The sequence below is a fragment of the Dendropsophus ebraccatus genome, chromosome 13 (genome assembly GCF_027789765.1).
Source record: "Dendropsophus ebraccatus isolate aDenEbr1 chromosome 13, aDenEbr1.pat, whole genome shotgun sequence".
In the NCBI taxonomy this organism is placed as follows: Eukaryota; Metazoa; Chordata; class Amphibia; order Anura; family Hylidae; genus Dendropsophus; species Dendropsophus ebraccatus.
This window is the reverse complement of record NC_091466.1, coordinates 78,940,415-78,962,312: the sequence shown is the minus strand read 5'-3', so window position 1 is coordinate 78,962,312 and position 21,898 is coordinate 78,940,415. Positions and strand designations below refer to the sequence as shown.

The 21,898-nt window shown below is 46.1% G+C and overlaps 1 protein-coding gene and 1 long non-coding RNA gene across 2 annotated transcripts in view; one reads left to right on the top strand and one right to left on the bottom strand.

The window, feature by feature from the left end:
- Positions 1-9,242, top strand: part of ATXN3 (ataxin 3) — a 38,386-nt gene extending 29,144 nt beyond the window's left edge. The window contains exons 4-11 of the mRNA XM_069949997.1: positions 294-379; positions 477-543; positions 1,159-1,246; positions 1,795-1,924; positions 4,703-4,872; positions 5,053-5,176; positions 5,665-5,732; positions 8,015-9,242. Of these exons, the coding sequence (XP_069806098.1) occupies positions 294-379; positions 477-543; positions 1,159-1,246; positions 1,795-1,924; positions 4,703-4,872; positions 5,053-5,176; positions 5,665-5,732; positions 8,015-8,106 (825 nt within the window). The 3' untranslated portion in view covers positions 8,107-9,242. The remainder of the gene's footprint in view (positions 1-293; positions 380-476; positions 544-1,158; positions 1,247-1,794; positions 1,925-4,702; positions 4,873-5,052; positions 5,177-5,664; positions 5,733-8,014) is intronic.
- LOC138770775 (uncharacterized) overlaps positions 1-21,898 on the bottom strand; it is a 170,833-nt gene that overhangs the window by 29,166 nt on the left and 119,769 nt on the right. The gene's annotated exons all lie outside the window — the stretch shown is intronic.

The window sequence follows — 21,898 nt, the reverse complement described above, 5'->3', positions numbered from 1 at the left end:
CTGTCTTTGTTCTGTACGTTTTGGTGACGCGTTCCTGTCTCTGTTCTGTATGTTGCAGTGACGCGTTCCTGTCTCTGTTCTGTACGTTGCAGTGACGTGTTCCTGTCTCTGTTCTGTATGTTGCAGTGACGCGTTCCTGTTTCTGTTCTGTACGTTGCAGTGACGCGTTCCTGTCTCTGTTCTGTACGTTGCAGTGATGCGTTCCTGTCTCTGTTCTGTACGTTGCAGTGACGCGTTCCTGTCTCTGTTCTGTACGTTGCAGTGACGCGTTCCTGTCTCTGTTCTGTATGCAGGTTATAAGCGATGCACTGAGAGTCTGGGGACTGGAACTTATTCTATTCAACAGCCCGGAGTACAAGACACTTGGCATAGACCCCATGTAAGACCCCCTAGGCGTGGGATCCTTTACTTACTGTTACTGCTGGGTGGAGAATTTTTCTAATAAAATAATTATTATTTTTATTTATTTTTTTTAGTAATGAACAAGCCTTTATCTGTAATTATAAGGAGCATTGGTTCACTGTACGGAAGTTAGGAAAACAGGTACGATCCTGACTCTATATATATACATACACACACACACACACACACACACACACACACACACACACACACACACACACAGTGTATATAACAGGTACAATACTGACTATGTACACACACACACACACACTGTATATAACAGGTACAATACTGACTATATATATATATATACACGCACACACACACACACACATTGTATATAACAGGTACAATACTGACTATATATATATATATATATATATATATATATATATATATATATATATACATACACACACACACACACACACAGTGTATATAACAGGTACAATACTGACTATGTACACACACACACACACACACACACACTGTATATAACAGGTACAATACTAACATATATATACATACACACACACACTGTATATAAGGGGTGCACCATCTCTTTGTTGTTGTGTGCAGTGCCACCATTTTCACACTGCAGTCACTCCCATGATGCATTGGTGTGTGCTGTGCACTGCAGCAATGGGTGACATAGAGATGGTGGCAGAAGGTCATATGATAAGATACTATGTGCTTTTAATTCATAAAATTAAACTTTTTTATTATATTTTTTAATGATTTTTACAATTTTTGCAGTGGTTCAACTTGAATTCCCTGCTGACCGGCCCCGAGCTGATATCAGACACCTACCTTGCACTCTTCTTAGCTCAGCTGCAGCAGGAAGGTAACACATCGTCTTCTCTGACACTTCTGGGGTAACTGAGCCGGTTGCCCCCTTTTTCCCCCTTAATAAGAGCAGAGCAGCAGGGCGGGGGACACGGGGAGTGTTATATTATTACAGGACCCTGCGGTCTGTCTGCATCTTATGTGATATCAGAGCATCAGGGCCGGGGGACACAGGGAGTATAATATTATTATGTTACAGGACCCCGCGGTCTGTCTGCATCTTATGTGATATCAGAGCATCAGGGCCGGGGGACACAGGGAGTATAATATTATTATGTTACAGGACCCTGCAGTCTGTCTGCATCTTATGTGATATCAGGGCCGGGGGACACAGGGAGTATAATATTATTATGTTACAGGACCCCGCGGTCTGTCTGCGTCTTATGTGATATCAGAGCAGCAGCTCCTCATGTGCGCCCCTCACTGGCTCCTGTTAGTATAGCACTAGATAGCACCGCTCTATAAGGAGTAATGCTTCTTATATCTGTGTGATGTCACCCTGGAGCACCCCCTCATGTATAAACATATATAATAATCCCTTTCTAGGTTACTCCATATTTGTAGTGAAGGGAGATCTCCCAGACTGTGAAGCGGATCAGATCCTGCAGATGATTCGGGTGCAGCAGATGCAGCGGCCGCGGCTCATAGGAGAGGATGCGGCACTAAGAGACCAAAGGTAACAGCGGCCATATCCTGCCGGAGCAGCAGTGCGGATACATGAAAATGATGGCGGGCATTCCTGTACAGCGATGTGACTATGCAGACCCCCGTGTTAGGAGATGTCAGGGTGATAGTGACCGGCTGTGACTATGCGGACCCCCGTGTTAGGAGATGTCAGGGTGATAGTGACCGGCTGTGACTATGCGGACCCCCGTGTTAGGAGATGTCAGGGTGATAGTGACCGGCTGTGACTATGCGGACCCCCGTGTTAGGAGATGTCAGGGTGATAGTGACCGGCTGTGACTATGCGGACCCCCGTGTTAGGAGATGTCAGGGTGATAGTGACCGGCTGTGACTATGCGGACCCCCGTGTTAGGAGATGTCGGGTTGATAGTGACCGGCTGTGACTATGCGGACCCCCGTGTTAGCAGATGTCAGGGTGATAGTGACCGGCTGTGACTATGCGGACCCCCGTGTTAGGAGATGTCAGGGTGATAGTGACCGGCTGTGACTATGCGGACCCCCGTGTTAGGAGATGTCAGGGTGATAGTGACCGGCTGTGACTATGCGGACCCCCGTGTTAGGAGATGTCAGGGTGATAGTGACCGGCTGTGAATATGCAGACCCCCATGTTAGCAGATGTCAGGGTGATAGGCTGTGACTATACAGACCCTCATTTTAGGAGATGTCAGGGTGATAGTGACCGGCTGTGACTATGCGGACCCCCGTGTTAGGAGATGTCAGGGTGATAGTGACCGTCTGTGACTATGCGGACCCCCATGTTAGGAGATGTCAGGGTGATAGTGACCGGCTGTGACTATGCGGACCCCCGTGTTAGGAGATGTCAGGGTGATAGTGACCGGCTGTGACTATGCGGACCCCCGTGTTAGGAGATGTCAGGGTGATAGTGACCGGCTGTGACTATGCGGACCCCCGTGTTAGGAGATGTCAGGGTGATAGTGACCGGCTGTGACTATGCGGACCCCCGTGTTAGGAGATGTCAGGGTGATAGTGACCGGCTGTGACTATGCGGACCCCCGTGTTAGGAGATGTCAGGGTGATAGTGACCGGCTGTGACTATGCGGACCCCCGTGTTAGGAGATGTCAGGGTGATAGTGACCGGCTGTGACTATGCGGACCCCCGTGTTAGGAGATGTCAGGGTGATAGTGACCGGCTGTGACTATGCGGACCCCCGTGTTAGGAGATGTCAGGGTGATAGTGACCGGCTGTGACTATGCGGACCCCCGTGTTAGGAGATGTCAGGGTGATAGTGACCGGCTGTGACTATGCGGACCCCCGTGTTAGGAGATGTCAGGGTGATAGTGACCGGCTGTGACTATGCGGACCCCCGTGTTAGGAGATGTCAGGGTGATAGTGACCGGCTGTGACTATGCGGACCCCCGTGTTAGGAGATGTCAGGGTGATAGTGACCGGCTGTGACTATGCGGACCCCCGTGTTAGGAGATGTCGTGTTGATAGTGACAGGCTGTGACTATATGGACCCCCCATGTTAGGAGATGTCGGGTTGATAGTGACCGGCTGTGACTATGCGGACCCCCGTGTTAGGAGATGTCAGGGTGATAGTGACCGGCTGTGACTATGCGGACCCCCGTGTTAGGAGATGTCAGGGTGATAGTGACCGGCTGTGACTATGCGGACCCCCGTGTTAGGAGATGTCGGGTTGATAGTGACCGGCTGTGACTATGCGGACCCCCGTGTTAGCAGATGTCAGGGTGATAGTGACCGTCTGTGACTATGCGGACCCCCGTGTTAGGAGATGTCAGGGTGATAGTGACCGGCTGTGACTATGCGGACCCCCGTGTTAGGAGATGTCAGGGTGATAGTGACCGGCTTTGACTATGCGGACCCCCGTGTTAGGAGATGTCAGGGTGATAGTGACCGGCTGTGACTATGCGGACCCCCGTGTTAGGAGATGTCAGGGTGATAGTGACCGTCTGTGACTATGCAGACCCCCGTGTTAGGAGATGTCAGGGTGATAGTGACCGTCTGTGACTATGCGGACCCCCATGTTAGGAGATGTCAGGGTGATAGTGACCGGCTGTGACTATGCGGACCCCCGTGTTAGGAGATGTCAGGGTGATAGTGACCGGCTGTGACTATGCGGACCCCCGTGTTAGGAGATGTCAGGGTGATAGTGACCGTCTGTGACTATGCGGACCCCCGTGTTAGGAGATGTCAGGGTGATAGTGACCGGCTGTGACTATGCGGACCCCCGTGTTAGGAGATGTCAGGGTGATAGTGACCGGCTGTGACTATGCGGACCCCCGTGTTAGGAGATGTCAGGGTGATAGTGACCGGCTGTGACTATGCGGACCCCCGTGTTAGGAGATGTCAGGGTGATAGTGACCGGCTGTGACTATGCGGACCCCCGTGTTAGGAGATGTCAGGGTGATAGTGACCGGCTGTGACTATGCGGACCCCCGTGTTAGGAGATGTCAGGGTGATAGTGACCGGCTGTGACTATGCGGACCCCCGTGTTAGGAGATGTCAGGGTGATAGTGACCGGCTGTGACTATGCGGACCCCCGTGTTAGGAGATGTCAGGGTGATAGTGACCGGCTGTGACTATGCGGACCCCCGTGTTAGGAGATGTCGTGTTGATAGTGACAGGCTGTGACTATATGGACCCCCCATGTTAGGAGTAGTCGGCATGATCAGGGTGCTCCTCTCAGGTGGATCCCCCGATGTAGCCCCCCAGCGCCCTCCCTGCACCGTCACTACTTATGGGATTGTCCTTTTCTGATATAATGAAATAATTTGTGGTTCTTGGTAGCTCACAGAGGAGCGTCCCCGGCATGGAGGGGCCTCAGTTGTATGATGGATCCCCCATGATGGACGAGGATGAAGAGAACCTGCAGAGGGCGCTGGCTCTTAGTAGGCAGCAGATAGACATGGAGGACGAGGAGGCAGATCTCCGCAGAGCAATACAACTCAGTATGCAAGGTACTGTGCCGCCATGGCCGATGAGTGACGCAGGTCCATGCTCTTTCCCCTGTCCTGATAGTTTGTTACAATGTATCGGTGCAGGAGTCATCCAGGCTGTGACAGAGGATTGTCTATACTGGATACAACCCTGTCCCTCAACCCCTCCATGATACTACATACATGTATATTTACTTGCAGGAGGACCCAGAAATGAATACACAGAAACCTTAGCCCCCGGCGTGCCACAGACATCGGGGACCTCCCGACAAGAGGCACTGACACAGGAGGAACTGCGCCAAAGAAGACAGATGTTTTATGAGAGGTAAGAAATCACATTCATTGTATCCAACATTAAAGGGGTTATCTAGGATCATAAAAAGCATCAAACAGCTACAAAAAGCCCAAAGACAGCGCCACCCCTGTCCTCAGGTCCTGTGTGGTATTACACTTCTGCTCCATTCACTTCAATAACTCATTTCCAAAGTTAAAGAAGGTCACTGTTTCTGGAGGAAAGCGCCCATGTTTGTGTAAGCCCGGAGAACCCCTTTAAGGTGTATCACAGCGCTGAGAATCTGACATAATACATAATAGAAATTGCCACAAGCTGAGGCGTCAGTCACACAGGGATATTACAGGTGGGGTCGCTGCCTCACATAGACACATAGTGGGGGGAAAGCGGCCGATGGGCCGGGATCTGAGTGCTCTCCCAGGGATATGTCAGGTCCTGGTCTTTCCTGTTCGGTGTAAGGGGCCTGTCATGTATGTGATTTCTTCCAGCAAAGTATAATTCTCATTATTAATCTCTTCTAGACAACAGCAGATAAAACAGGAGCAGAGTCCTGAGGGGAACAGCACAGCGACAGACACCGTAAACACAGGTGAGCAGTGCCACCCCGTGTAATATCCACAAACATCAGGCTGTAACCTCTCCCTGCAGGATCCCCCAGGACTCACAGACAGGAAGCACAGACTGATATATGAATGGTACCATGTGCCTCCCTGACCTGAAAGCATCTAACAGTGTCAGCAGCCAGGAAGCAGCATCTGACAGATTCCCTTTGACGTTCCCATACGACTTCCTCACTGTGGTTCCATCATACTGGATGACATACCATCTGCCCGCTGCACAGTATACATCACTCCCCACATACACCTGTAGGCTGGGTTCACACTGCGTATATTTCAGTCAGTATTGTGGTCCTCATATAGCAACCAAAACCAGGAGTGGATTGAAAACACAGAAAGGCTCTGTCCACACAATGTTGAAATTGAGTGGATGGACGCCATTTAATGGCAAATATTTGCTGTTATTTTAAAACAATGGCTGTCATATCGAAATAATGGCAATAATTTACTGTTATATGGCGGCCATCCACTCAATTTCAACATTATGTGAACAGATCCTTTCTGTGTTTTTAATCCACTCCTGGTTTTGGTTGCAATATGAGGACCACAATATTGACTGAAATATACGTAGTGTGAACCCAGCCATATACCGTACACATATATGTCATACAGGATACCTGCTAATAGATATGTAAAATATAGGAGATACTGATACTATTATATACACAGACATGGACAGGAGCCATCCACAGCCAGAGACTATACATAACAACCTACCACTGCTGATCTCTAGTGATGGATAGGCTGTATTCTCAGTGATGTCACCGCTGATCTCTAGTGATGGATAGGCTGTATTCTCAGTGATGTCACTGATCTCTAGTGATGGATAGGCTGTATTCTCAGTGATGTCACCGCTGATCTCTAGTGCTGGATAGGCTGTATTCTCAGTGATGTCACCGCTGATCTCTAGTAATGGATAGGTTGTATTCTCAGTGATGTCACCACTGATCTCTAGTGATGGATAGGCTGTATTCTCAGTGATGTCACCGCTGATCTCTAGTGATGGATAGGCTGTATTCTCAGTGATGTCACCGCTGATCTCTAGTGATGGATAGGCTGTATTCTCAGTGATGTCACCGCTGATCTCTAGTGATGGATAGGCTGTATTCTCAGTGATGTCACTGATCTCTAGTGATGGATAGGCTGTATTCTCAGTGATGTCACTGATCTCTAGTGATGGATAGGCTGTATTCTCAGTGATGTTACTGCTTATCTCTAGTGATGGATAGGCTGTATTCTCAGTGATGTCACCGCTGATCTCTAGTGATGGATAGGCTGTATTCTCAGTGATGTCACCGCTGATCTCTAGTGATGGATAGGCTGTATTCTCAGTGATGTCACTGATCTCTAGTGATGGATAGGCTGTATTCTCAGTGATGTCACCGCTGATCTCTAGTGCTGGATAGGCTGTATTCTCAGTGATGTCACCGCTGATCTCTAGTAATGGATAGGTTGTATTCTCAGTGATGTCACCACTGATCTCTAGTGATGGATAGGCTGTATTCTCAGTGATGTCACCGCTGATCTCTAGTGATGGATAGGCTGTATTCTCAGTGATGTCACCGCTGATCTCTAGTGATGGATAGGCTGTATTCTCAGTGATGTCACCGCTGATCTCTAGTGATGGATAGGCTGTATTCTCAGTGATGTCACTGATCTCTAGTGATGGATAGGCTGTATTCTCAGTGATGTCACTGATCTCTAGTGATGGATAGGCTGTATTCTCAGTGATGTTACTGCTTATCTCTAGTGATGGATAGGCTGTATTCTCAGTGATGTCACCGCTGATCTCTAGTGATGGATAGGCTGTATTCTCAGTGATGTCACCGCTGATCTCTAGTGATGGATAGGCTGTATTCTCAGTGATGTCACTGATCTCTAGTGATGGATAGGCTGTATTCTCAGTGATGTCACCGCTGATCTCTAGTGATGGATAGGCTGTATTCTCAGTGATGTCACTGATCTCTAGTGATGGATAGGCTGTATTCTCAGTGATGTCACTGATCTCTAGTGATGGATAGGCTGTATTCTCAGTGATGTCACCGCTGATCTCTAGTGATGGATAGGCTGTATTCTCAGTGATGTCACTGATCTCTAGTGATGGATAGGCTGTATTCTCAGTGATGTCACCGCTGATCTCTAGTGATGGATAGGCTGTATTCTCAGTGATGTCGCTAGTCTTGATGACATTTTCTGCAGGTTACTCTATTCCATCTTGCTTGTGTTGATACTTGTTGATTCTTTCCTCCTGCAGGTTCAGGACTGAGTGAAGAGGACATGCTCAGAGCAGCCAAGAATATGTCTCTGGATACAGGAGGGACCAGGTCTGAGGATCAGGATAAATGACCCTGGGGCCGCGGACGTCGGCTGTAAACTGTCCTGTGTGAGCGGCGCCCCCTGTCATGCAGATTGCGAGGATGTACATATTGAATCTATTGTCTGGACGGGCGTCGGTTGGAGATATTTGATGCTTTTATGAATGTCTTTTTAAGCGTGTCCGTGTGTCCATTATTCTTCTGTATTCACTACCGGAGCAGCGCTCTGTTCTGCAGCCGCCGCCTCCTCCTGCTCAGATGCTGAGAGACTGATTGTCACATGACCAAAGCACCCCTGCTTCCCTCCATGGCGGCCATAGAGGTAGGGATTAGCCTCATCTGACACAGGGCAGGGTTCAGATTACCAGTAGATATCCTGGGCTGAGTCTGTCCCCCTGCCCTGGCTATAGGGGGTAGTGGTGCAGAAGGGCAGATCCTGATCCCCTTCCTCATCACAGCAGGGACACCCTGACCTCATTGCGCATTATTTAAGGGGTGTTGCTGGATTTTTGCATTTTTAGCACTTGTTTCCTCGCTCGCTGCTCTCTGTGCTCTTGCACTAGACTGATGCGGTAACGTCATGATCACGATGTCACAAGGAAGTCACGGTGCCGGCACTGTTTACTTCACACTTCATGGTGATTGGACAGCAGTGAGCAAAGGATAGGCTGCTATGCCCCTTTATACTTTAGAATTTTTTTCTTTCTTCTACAAACACCTCTACCCGAGTCTTTAGGTTATGTCTGGTATTGCAGATTTTTTCGGACCAATGCCCAATTCTACCCCCTCATGAATGGCGCCCACCGTTCAGAGAATAATCAACTGTCGTTCATAGGAAACATAGAAGAGGCTGAGCTGCAGTACCAGACCCGACCTGTGAACAGCAGCTCTCCTTTCCTTTTGCAATGCATTCTGCCGCAGGGGTTGGATCTGTTATTCATGTTATTGCGCATATCCCCATGTAATAGTTTTTTTTTTTATTGCTCCTCCATATCATCATGATGGCGACCCCGCCCGCCTATGGCCGCTGTGAGCGCGTGCTCCATGTGAGGGGCCCCTCCCTGGTTATGGTGCTGTACCCCCCCACACTCTCTGCTTGTAGATCCCCTGTGTGTTGTCTTACAGAGCACTCTACACCAATAATAAAGAGATCATTTTATCTTTTCACTACAATGTGATGGTGTCAGTGGGGTTGGAGGTGTTACATACAGCAGGGTCTCCATACATGATGGGAGTTGTAGTTCTGCAGCTCCTGGTTGGAGATCACTAGCGTATGGGTCTGTCATTGCTTAGACTCAATGGGAATTTAGGGGAATTACATCTATACTGGGACCCCCACTGATCGCTGGAATGATGGACCCCATAGCTGAAAGATGGGCTGTCCAGGCATGATGGGAGTTGTAGTTCTGCAGCAGTTGGAGGGTGGCATGTTCCCTATCCCTGTTGTAGCTGTAACCTGCACTGAGGCTTGTGGTGAAGATGCTGGACCGGACCTCCACCCCCACCCCAGTGATGTGATCCTCGCCTCCTGCACAGCAGGGGTGATGTGGTGATGTCACAGGGTGGAGGCGGAGCTGAGTTGTGACATCACACCCACCAAGATAAGAAGGAACAAGATTCAGTAAATAGTGGCTGCAGAAAACCCTGTCAGTGCACACTATGGAGCGAGGCGCTCCGGGCGCGGGCTGTGGGGAGTTCTGATTTGGGTGCGCCCGCATCAGAACTCTGCGACGCTAAAGATCATCTGGCCGATACTGCAGGAACAGCTGGGATGACCTTTTCTGAGACCGGCCATTCATATTATGATCCAGTATGCTGTATGTATATGTATGTAATGTGTGATCCTGTATGTATATGTAATGTATAACCCTGTATGTATATGTAATGTGTGATCCTGTATGTATATGTAATGTATAACCCTGTATGTATATGTAATGTATAACCCTGTATGTATATGTATGTAATGTGTGATCCTGTATGTATATATAATGTGTCATCCTGTATGTATATATAATGTGTCATCCTGTATGTATATGTAATGTATAACCCTGTATGTATATGTATGTAATGTATAACCCTGTATGTATATGTAATGTGTGATCCTGTATGTATATGTAATGTGTGATCCTGTATGTATATGTAATGTATAACCCTGTATGTATATGTAATGTGTGATCCTGTATGTATATATAATGTGTGATCCTGTATGTATATGTAATGTATAACCCTGTATGTATATGTATATGTAATGTATAACCCTGTATGTATATGTAATGTGTGATCCTGTATGTATATGTAATGTATAACCCTGTATGTATATGTAATGTATAACCCTGTATGTATATGTATGTAATGTGTCATCCTGTATGTATATATAATGTGTCATCCTGTATGTATATGTAATGTATAACCCTGTATGTATATGTAATGTGTGATCCTGTATGTATATGTAATGTGTAATTCTGTATGTATATGTAATGTGTGATCCTGTATGTATATGTAATGTATAACCCTGTATGTATATGTAATGTATAACCCTGTATGTATATGTATGTAATGTGTGATCCTGTATGTATATATAATGTGTCATCCTGTATGTATATATAATGTGTCATCCTGTATGTATATGTAATGTATAACCCTGTATGTATATGTATGTAATGTATAACCCTGTATGTATATGTAATGTGTGATCCTGTATGTATATGTAATGTGTGATCCTGTATGTATATGTAATGTATAACCCTGTATGTATATGTAATGTGTGATCCTGTATGTATATATAATGTGTGATCCTGTATGTATATGTAATGTATAACCCTGTATGTATATGTATATGTAATGTATAACCCTGTATGTATATGTAATGTGTGATCCTGTATGTATATGTAATGTATAACCCTGTATGTATATGTAATGTATAACCCTGTATGTATATGTATGTAATGTGTCATCCTGTATGTATATATAATGTGTCATCCTGTATGTATATGTAATGTATAACCCTGTATGTATATGTAATGTGTGATCCTGTATGTATATGTAATGTGTGATCCTGTATGTATATGTAATGTGTGATCCTGTATGTATATGTAATGTGTGATCCTGTATGTATATGTAATGTGTGATCCTGTATGTATATGTAATGTGTGATCCTGTATGTATATGTAATGTGTGATCCTGTATGTATATGTAATGTGTGATCCTGTATGTATATGTAATGTGTGATCCTGTATGTATATGTAATGTATAACCCTGTATGTATATGTATGTAATGTATAACCCTGTATGTATATGTAATGTGTGATCCTGTATGTATATGTAATGTGTGATCCTGTATGTATATGTAATGTATAACCCTGTATGTATATGTAATGTGTGATCCTGTATGTATATGTAATGTATAACCCTGTATGTATATGTAATGTATAACCCTGTATGTATATGTAATGTGTGATCCTGTATGTATATGTAATGTATAACCCTGTATGTAATGTATAACCCTGTATGTAATGTATAACCCTGTATGTAATGTATAACCCTGTATGTATATGTAATGTGTGATCCTGTATGTATATGTAATGTATAACCCTGTATGTATATGTAATGTATAACCCTGTATGTATATGTATGTAGTGTATAACCCTGTATGTATATGTAATGTGTGATCCTGTATGTATATGTAATGTGTGATCCTGTATGTATATGTAATGTATAACCCTGTATGTATATGTAATGTGTGATCCTGTATGTATATGTAATGTATAACCCTGTATGTATATGTAATGTATAACCCTGTATGTATATGTAATGTGTGATCCTGTATGTATATGTAATGTATAACCCTGTATGTAATGTATAACCCTGTATGTATATGTAATGTGTGATCCTGTATGTATATGTAATGTATAACCCTGTATGTATATGTAATGTATAACCCTGTATGTATATGTATGTAGTGTATAACCCTGTATGTATATGTAATGTGTGATCCTGTATGTATATGTAATGTATGATCTTGTATGTATATGAAATGTGTGATCCTGTATGTATATGTAATGTATAACCCTGTATGTATATGTAATGTGTGATCCTGTATGTATATGTAATGTATAACCCTGTATGTATATGTAATGTATAACCCTGTATGTATATGTATGTAGTGTATAACCCTGTATGTATATGTAATGTGTGATCCTGTATGTATATGTAATGTATGATCTTGTATGTATATGAAATGTATAACCCTGTATGTATATGTAATGTGTGATCCTGTATGTATATGTAATGTATGACCCTGTATGTATATGTAATGTATAACCCTGTATGTATATGTAATGTATAACCCTGTGTGTATATGTAATGTGTGATCCTGTATGTATATGTAATGTGTGATCCTGTATGTATATGTAATGTGTGATCCTGTATGTATATGTAATGTATGATCCTGTATGTATATGTAATGTATAACCCTGTATGTATATGTAATGTATGATCCTGTATGTATATGTAATGTATAACCCTGTATGTATATGTAATGTGTGATCCTGTATGTATATGTAATGTATGATCCTGTATGTATATGTAATGTATAACCCTGTATGTATATGTAATGTGCGATCCTGTATGTATATGTAATGTATAACCCTGTATGTATATGTATATGTAATGTATAACCCTGTATGTATATGTAATGTGTGATCCTGTATGTATATGTATATGTAATGTATAACCCTGTATGTATATGTAATGTGTGATCCTGTATGTATATGTAATGTATAACCCTGTAACCCTGTATGTATATGTAATGTGTGATCCTGTATGTATATATAATGTGTGATCCTGTATGTATATGTAATGTATAACCCTGTATGTATATGTATATGTAATGTATAACCCTGTATGTATATGTAATGTGTGATCCTGTATGTATATGTAATGTATAACCCTGTATGTATATGTAATGTGTGATCCTGTATGTATATGTAATGTATGATCCTGTATGTATATGTAATGTGTGATCCTGTATGTATATGTAATGTGTGATCCTGTATGTATATGTAATGTGTGATCCTGTATGTATATGTAATGTGTGATCCTGTATGTATATGTAATGTATAACCCTGTATGTATATGTAATGTATAACCCTGTATGTATATGTAATGTGTGATCCTGTATGTATATGTAATGTATAACCCTGTATGTATATGTAATGTGTGATCCTGTATGTATATGTAATGTGTGATCCTGTATGTATATGTAATGTATAACCCTGTATGTATATGTAATGTATAACCCTGTATGTATATGTAATGTATGATCCTGTATGTATATGTAATGTATAACCCTGTATGTATATGTAATGTGTGATCCTGTATGTATATGTAATGTATGATCCTGTATGTATATGTAATGTATAACCCTGTATGTATATGTAATGTGTGATCCTGTATGTATATGTAATGTGTGATCCTGTATGTATATGTAATATATGATCCTGTATGTATATGTATGTAGTGTATAACCCTGTATGTATATGTAATGTGTGATCCTGTATGTATATGTAATGTATGATCCTGTATGTATATGTAATGTATGATCCTGTATGTATATGTAATGTATAACCCTGTATGTATATGTAATGTATAACCCTGTATGTATATGTAATGTGTGATCCTCTATGTATATGTAATGTATAACCCTGTATGTATATGTAATGTATAACCCTTTATGTATATGTAATGTAAGATCCTGTATGTATATGTAATGTGTGATCCTGTATGTATATGTAATGTATAACCCTGTATGTATATGTAATGTGTGATCCTGTATGTATATGTAATGTATAACCCTGTATGTATATGTAATGTGTGATCCTGTATGTATATGTAATGTGTGATCCTGTATGTATATGTAATGTATAACCCTGTATGTATATGTAATGTGTGATCCTGTATGTATATGTAATGTGTGATCCTGTATGTATATGTAATGTGTGATCCTGTATGTTGTATCTAATGGTGTGTTTACACAGGCATATTTATCTGACAGATTTTAAAAGCCAAAGGCAGAAACAAACTATAAACACGGAACGGGTCATAAAGGAAAGGCTGAGATTTTTCTTCTTTTCAAATCCATTCCTGGCTTTGGCTTCCAAAATCTGTCAAGTAAATCTCTGTGTAAACGCAGCATAAGCCTCCGCTAATGGTAGATGCTAGAATGTATCCTCTCTTTTGAGGTGTGATGTCACTAGGAGGGGCGGGGCCTCGACCGGAAGTAGGAAGCAGTGAGCTGCTGCACCATTCACTGTGCAGAAACAGAGGGAAGGAAGCTGCAATGTCCATAGTAACATGGACGAGGCTGAAGTTGGTTTCTTATTCGGCAGTTTCTTATTCAGATGATTTTTCCTGTTTTAGCTATTATTCTTACAGAAAATGTATAATATTCATACCCTACCGTAAGTGAGGGGCCCTGAGAGGACTGGTGATAAAAATGGCAAAAAAGACCCCACGGTTGGCATAAAAATGGGCATGAAAGTAAAACCACAAAATTATTATTTAAAAATAAAATTGACTTTGGGCCACTGATCTCACACTGATAATACACAGAGAGGGACGCCCCGCATCACATCCAAGAGAGTCCAGCCTGGCCCAAAGTGGTTCTGGGTATAAAAACTGGCATCAAAGTGGGCACAGAGCCATTTTTCATGATTTGAATAAGTAACAGCTATTTTCAAAGGGTTAAATGAGTTTGGGCCACTGATCTCACACTACATACACACAAATAGGCATGCCCCGCATCACATCCAAGAGAGTCCAGCCTGGCCCAAAGTGGTTCTGGGTGTAAAAACTGGCATCAAAGTGGGCAGATGGGCATTTTTGTCCTATTTTGAATAAGTAACAGGTGTTTTCAAAGGGTTAAATGAGTTTGGGCCACTGATCTCACACTGATAATACACAGAGAGGGATGCCCCGCATCACATCCAAGAGAGTCCAGCCTGGCCCAAAGTGGTTCTGGGTATAAAAACTGGCATCAAAGTGGGCACATAGGCATTTTTCCTAATGAATAAGTAACAGCTGTTTTCAAAGGGTTAAATAAGTTTGGGCCACTGATCTCACACTACGTACACACAGATAGGGATGCCCCGCATTACATTCAACTGATCTGGGCCACTGATCTCACACTGATATTACACAGAGAGGGATGCCCCGCATCACACTGATAATACACAGAGAGGGATGCCCCGCATCACACTGATAATACACAGAGAGGGATGCCCCGCATCACACTGATAATACACAGAGAGGGATCCCCCGCATCACACTGATATTACACAGAGAGGGATGCCCCCATCACACTGATAATACACAGAGAGGGATGCCCCGTATCACACTGATAATACACAGAGAGGGATGCCCTGTGGGTCCTTACCAGACTTTGGAGCAAATGCCAAACTTTACTGAAACGGTAATGAGGATTAAGGTAAAACACAAACCTTTATCCATGGTGTTTTTGGTGCAATAAGGAGCTATCAGCAGTTTAGATTAATCTAACTGGCGGACAGTTCCCCTTTAATAATGGTCATTATTTGCCCTTATTTTTACTTTGTTTAAACATAGCCTAAAGGGTTATCCTGGAAAAATTGAAAAAAAAAAGAACCAAAATTAACCCTTAACTAAAGAACTTATATATTCCTTGTTGGCTTTACTCGGAGATTGCTGGTCCAGTCACATGATGCAACCTTTCTTACAGTGATGTCCTACTTCCTTCCATCTTCTTGGGTATGGTGACGTCAGCACTTGGGGGCAAAGCCATCTCTCGTACCCAGAACGGCCTTCCTACACGTGCGCAGTGCGATCATTAGTATTGCAGCATGCATCTGCTAATCCCACTGGGTACAGGGACATCAATGCTCCCGTAATCAGGTTCTGCTGGCTACAAGGGCGGTCTTACTGGCTACAAAGGGGTCCTATATGGCTACAAGGGGACCCTGACATTGCAGGCAACACATAGGACAAATATATTTCAATGGCCCTGTTCACACATCTGTACAAGTGTTCAGGTCCACGTCCCACGCTACAAAAAAATAAAGGATAGATTATAGTGCGGACTTGCATTTGCGGCACGAATCATTGTCTTCTACATAGTGCTCCGTAAACTGCGTAGCACTGTTACTGCACATTCATAGTGCGGTCCACCATTACAGGTCCGTATTCACTGGCTGAACTATGGATGTGTGAATGAGGCCTAACATAGCCTAAAGCAGACCTGTCTGCAGAAAACATTGCTGCAGGTATTGTTATTATAGAAATGTATTCAGGGTTAGCCGAGAAATGTTTAATAAGAAGAGATGGGACGGCTAATTCTGGGATCCTGTTATGCTGACAAATGCCTCCTGAGTACTTTAGCTCTGTTTGCTTAAAGGGGTAGTGCGGCGCTAAACATTTATTCACAAAATACCCAGAACCACTTTGGGCCAGGCTGGACTCTCTTGGATGTGATGCGGGGCATGCCTATCTGTGTGTACGTAGTGTGAGATCAGTGGCCCAAACTCATTTAACCCTTTGAAAACAGCTGTTACTTATTCAAATTAGGAAAAAATGCTGTCTGCCCACTTTGATGCCAGTTTTTATACCCAGAACCACTTTGGGCCAGGCTGGACTGTCCTGGATGTGATGCGGGGTCCCCCCTCTCTGTGTATTATCAGTGTGAGATCAGTGGCCCAAAGTCAATTTTATTTTTAAATAATAATTTTGTGGTTTTACTTTCATGCCTATTTTTATGCCAACCGTGGGGTCTTTTTTGCCATTTTTATCACCAATCCTCTCAGGGCCCCTCACTTACGGTAGGGTATGAATATTATACATTTTCTGTAAGAATAATAGCTAAAACCGGAAAAAGAAAAATCCTCTGAATAAGAAACTGCCGAATAAGAAACCAACTTCAGCCTCGTGTAACATGGAGGGGTATACAGGGGGAGAGGACTGGTGTGTGTGGTCTGTATACAGGGGAGAGGACTGGTGTGTGTGTGTGGTCTGTATACAGGGGAGAGGACTGGTGTGTGGGGTCTGTATACAGGGGAGAGGGCTGGTGTGTGTGGGGTCTGTATACAGGGGGAGAGGACTGGTGTGTGTGTGTGTGTGGGGTCTGTATACAGGGGAGAGGGCTGGTGTGTGTGGGGTCTGTATACAGGGGGAGAGGACTGGTGTGTGGGGTCTGTATACAGGGGAGAGGACTGGTGTGTGGGGTCTGTATACAGGGGGAGAGGACTGGTGTGTGGGGTCTGTATACAGGGGGAGAGGACTGGTGTATGGGGTCTGTATACAGGGGGAGAGGACTGGTGTGTGGGGTCTGTATACAGGGGGAGAGGACTGGTGTGTGGGGTCTGTATACAGGGGGAGAGGACTGGTGTGTGGGGTCTGTATACAGGGGGAGAGGACTGGTGTGTGGGGTCTGCATACAGGGGGAGAGGACTGGTGTGTGGGGTCTGTATACAGGGGGAGAGGACTGGTGTGTGGGGTCTGTATACAGGGGGAGAGGACTGGTGTGTGGTCTGTATACAGGGGAGAGGGCTGGTGTGGGGGGGGTCTGTATACAGGGGGAGAGGACTGGTGTGTGGGGTCTGTATACAGGGGGAGAGGACTGGTGTGTGGGGTCTGTATACAGGGGGAGAGGACTGGTGTGTGGGGTCTGTATACAGGGGGAGAGGACTGGTGTGTGTGGGGTCTGTATACAGGGGAGAGGACTGGTGTGTGTGTGTGGTCTGTATACAGGGGAGAGGACTGGTGTGTGGGGTCTGTATACAGGGGAGAGGGCTGGTGTGTGTGGGGTCTGTATACAGGGGGAGAGGACTGGTGTATGGGGTCTGTATACAGGGGGAGAGGACTGGTGTGTGGGGTCTGTATACAGGGGGAGAGGACTGGTGTGTGGGGTCTGTATACAGGGGGAGAGGACTGGTGTGTGGGGTCTGTATACAGGGGGAGAGGACTGGTGTGTGGTCTGTATACAGGGGGAGAGGACTGGTGTGTGGTCTGTATACAGGGGGAGAGGACTGGTGTGTGGTCTGTATACAGGGGAGAGGGCTGGTGTGTGGGGGGTCTGTATACAGGGGGAGAGGACTGGTGTGTGGGGTCTGTATACAGGGGGAGAGGACTGGTGTGTGGGGTCTGTATACAGGGGGAGAGGACTGGTGTGTGGGGTCTGTATACAGGGGAGAGGACTGGTGTGTGTGTGGGGTCTGTATACAGGGGGAGAGGACTGGTGTGTGGGGTCTGTATACAGGGGAGAGGACTGGTGTGTGTGTGTGGTCTGTATACAGGGGAGAGGACTGGTGTGTGTGTGTGGTCTGTATACAGTGGAGAGGACTGGTGTGTGTGGTCTGTATACAGGGGAGAGGACTGGTGTGTGGGGTCTGTATACAGGGGAGAGGGCTGGTGTGTGTGGGGTCTGTATACAGGGGGAGAGGACTGGTGTATGGGGTCTGTATACAGGGGGAGAGGACTGGTGTGTGGGGTCTGTATACAGGGGGAGAGGACTGGTGTGTGGGGTCTGTATACAGGGGGAGAGGACTGGTGTGTGGTCTGTATACAGGGGAGAGGACTGGTGTGTGTGTGGGGTCTGTATACAGGGGGAGAGGACTGGTGTGTGGGGTCTGTATACAGGGGAGAGGACTGGTGTGTGTGGTCTGTATACAGGAGGAGAGGACTGGTGTGTGTGTGGGGTCTGTATACAGGGGAGATGACTGGTGTGTGGGGTCTGTATACAGGGGGAGAGGACTGGTGTGTGGGGTCTGTATACAGGGGGAGAGGACTGGTGTGTGGGGTCTGTATACAGGGGGAGAGGACTGGTGTGTTGGGTCTGTATACAGGGGGAGAGGACTGGTGTGTGGTCTGTATACAGGGGGAGAGGACTGGTGTGTGTGGGGGGGTCTGTTTACAGGGGGAGAGGACTGGTGTGTGTGGGGTCTGTATACAGGGGGAGAGGACTGGTGTGTGTGTGGTCTGTATACAGGGGGAGAGGACTGGTGTGTGCGGGGTCTGTATACAGGGGGAGAGGACTGGTGTGTGTGGGGTCTGTATACAGGGGGGAGAGGACTGGTGTGTGTGGGGTCTGTATTACAGGGGGGGAGGACTGGTGTGTGGTGTCTATACAGGGGGAGAAGACTGGTGTGTGTGTGGGGTCTGTATACAGGGGGAGAGGACTGGTGTGTGTGGGGGGGGGTCTGTTTACAGTCGAGAGGACTGGTATGTGGGGGTCTGTATACAGGAGGAAAGGACTAGTGTGTGGGGTCTGTATACAGGGGGAGAGGACCCCTGTACACACCCCACACTGGTCCCCTCTCCCCCAGTATACAGACTCCACACACCAGTCCTCTCCCCCAGTATACAGACTCCACACACTAGTCCTCTCCCCCTGTATACAGACCCCATACACCAGTCCTCTCCCCCTGTATACAGACCCCACACACACACCAGTCTTCTCCCCCTGTATACAGACCCCACACACCAGTCCTCTCCCCCTGTATACAGACCCCACACACACCAGTCCTCTCCCATGTATACAGACCCCCCACACCAGTCCTCTCCCCCTGTATACAGACCCCACACACCAGTCCTCTCCCCCTGTATACAGACCCCACACACACCAGTCCTCTCCCCTGTATACAGACCCCACACACCAGTCCTCTCTCCCTGTATACAGACCCCCCACACACCAGTCCTCTCCCCTGTATACAGACCCCACACACCAGTCCTTTCCCACTGTATACAGACCCCCCCACACACACACACCAGTCCTCTCCCCCTGTATACAGACCCCCCCACACACACCAGTCCTCTCCCCTGTATACAGACCCCCCCACACACACACCAGTCCTCTCCCCTTGCATACAGACCCCCCACACACACCAGTCCTCTCCCCCTGTATACAGACCCCACACACCAGTCCTCCCCCCTGTATACAGACCCCACACACCAGTCCTCTCCCCCTGTATACAGACCCCCACACACCAGTCCTCTCCCCTGTATACAGACCCCCCCCACACACCAGTCCTATCCCCTGTATACAGACCCCCCCCCACACCAGTCCTCTCCCCTTGTGTATAGACCCCGCACACCAGTCCTCTCCCCCTGTATACAGACCCCCCACACACCAGTCCTCTCCCCTGTATACAGACCCCACACACCAGTCCTCTCCCCTGTATACAGACCCCACACACCAGTCCTCTCCCCCTGTATACAGACCCCACACACCAGTCCTCTCCCCCTGTATACAGACCCCACACACCAGTCCTCTCCCCCTATATACAGACCCCACACACCAGTCCACTCCCCCTGTATACAGACCCCACACACCAGTCCTCTCCCCTGTATACAGACCCCACACACCAGTCCTCTCCCCTGTATACAGACCCCACACACACCAGTCCTCTCCCCGTATACAGACCCCACACACCAGTCCTCTCCCCCTGTATACAGACCCCACACACCAGTCCTCTCCCACTGTATACAGACCCCACACACACCAGTCTTCTCCCCCTGTATACAGACTCCACACACCAGTCCTCTCCCCCTATATACAGACCCCGCACACCAGTCCTCTCCCCCTGTATACAGACCCCACACACTCCAGTCCTCTCCCCCTATATACAGACCCCACACACCAGTCCTCTGCCCCTGTATACAGACCCCACACACCAGTCCTCTGCCCCTGTATACAGACCCCACACACCAGTCCTCTACCCTGTATACAGACCCCACACACCAGTCCTTTCCCCCTGTATACAGACCCCACACACCAGTCCTGTTCCTTGTACAGACAATGGTGTATTACACCAAAGGATTCCTGGCCGTTTCGTCTGATAACCATTTGGTGTAATAATCCATGTTATCAGCTGATTGTGGTCTTCAAACTGGTCGAGTAATCCAGATCACGATAGTGCTGCTGTCTACAATGGGCAGCTTGAACAATCTAAGGATTTTTTGTGCTGCCCCTCCCGCAGCTGCCCGCAGTTCCCCCTGTCACTGTCTGTGTGTGTAATAACACAGAAAATGTGCAGGGAACAAAGGGGAAGCGAGCACTGACCTAAAACATCGCCGCTCGCTTTCACCTCTTAATCATGCTGTGTAATATGACCCGCTCAGAAAGAGAGGATACATACTAGACTGTATACCCTGCAGTGAGAAAAGAGAACATTCTAGACCAGAGATGTCAGACTCAGACCCTCCAGCAGTTGCAGAACTACAATTCCCACCATGTTTGGACAGGTAAGGCATGAAGGAAAATGTAGTTTGTAACAGCCGAGGGATGAAGTCTGACACCTGGTGGAGATGCCCTCTCAGAGGAGAGGATACACTTCAGACATTTCAGTAATAAACATTCTAGAATGTATGCCCCCTCAGAGGAGAGGATACTCGATGGACTTTACATTACTAGGCTATGTTCACACATAAAACACAGCACTCGGTTTTGGTTGAAGAAAGAATGACCGAAATACTATGTGTGAACATAGCCCTAAACATGCTAGGACGTATACCCTGCAGTGAGAAACTCAGAGGAGAGGATACATTCTAGACACTTCAGTACTGAACATGCCAGAATGTATCCTCTCCTCTGAGTCACTATAGGGGATTTATTCTAGCATGTTGAGTACTAAGAGGGTATATATTCTAGACATTTCAGTACTGGAGATGCTAGGATGTAAACCCTACAGTGAGAGACTCAGAGGAGAGGATACACCGCTAATACGCTGCACGACTCTCCTGCGTTTTCTTGCCCGGGTCACGTGCCCTCACTCTAGCCTCGCCCCCTCGGCTGGAGGACT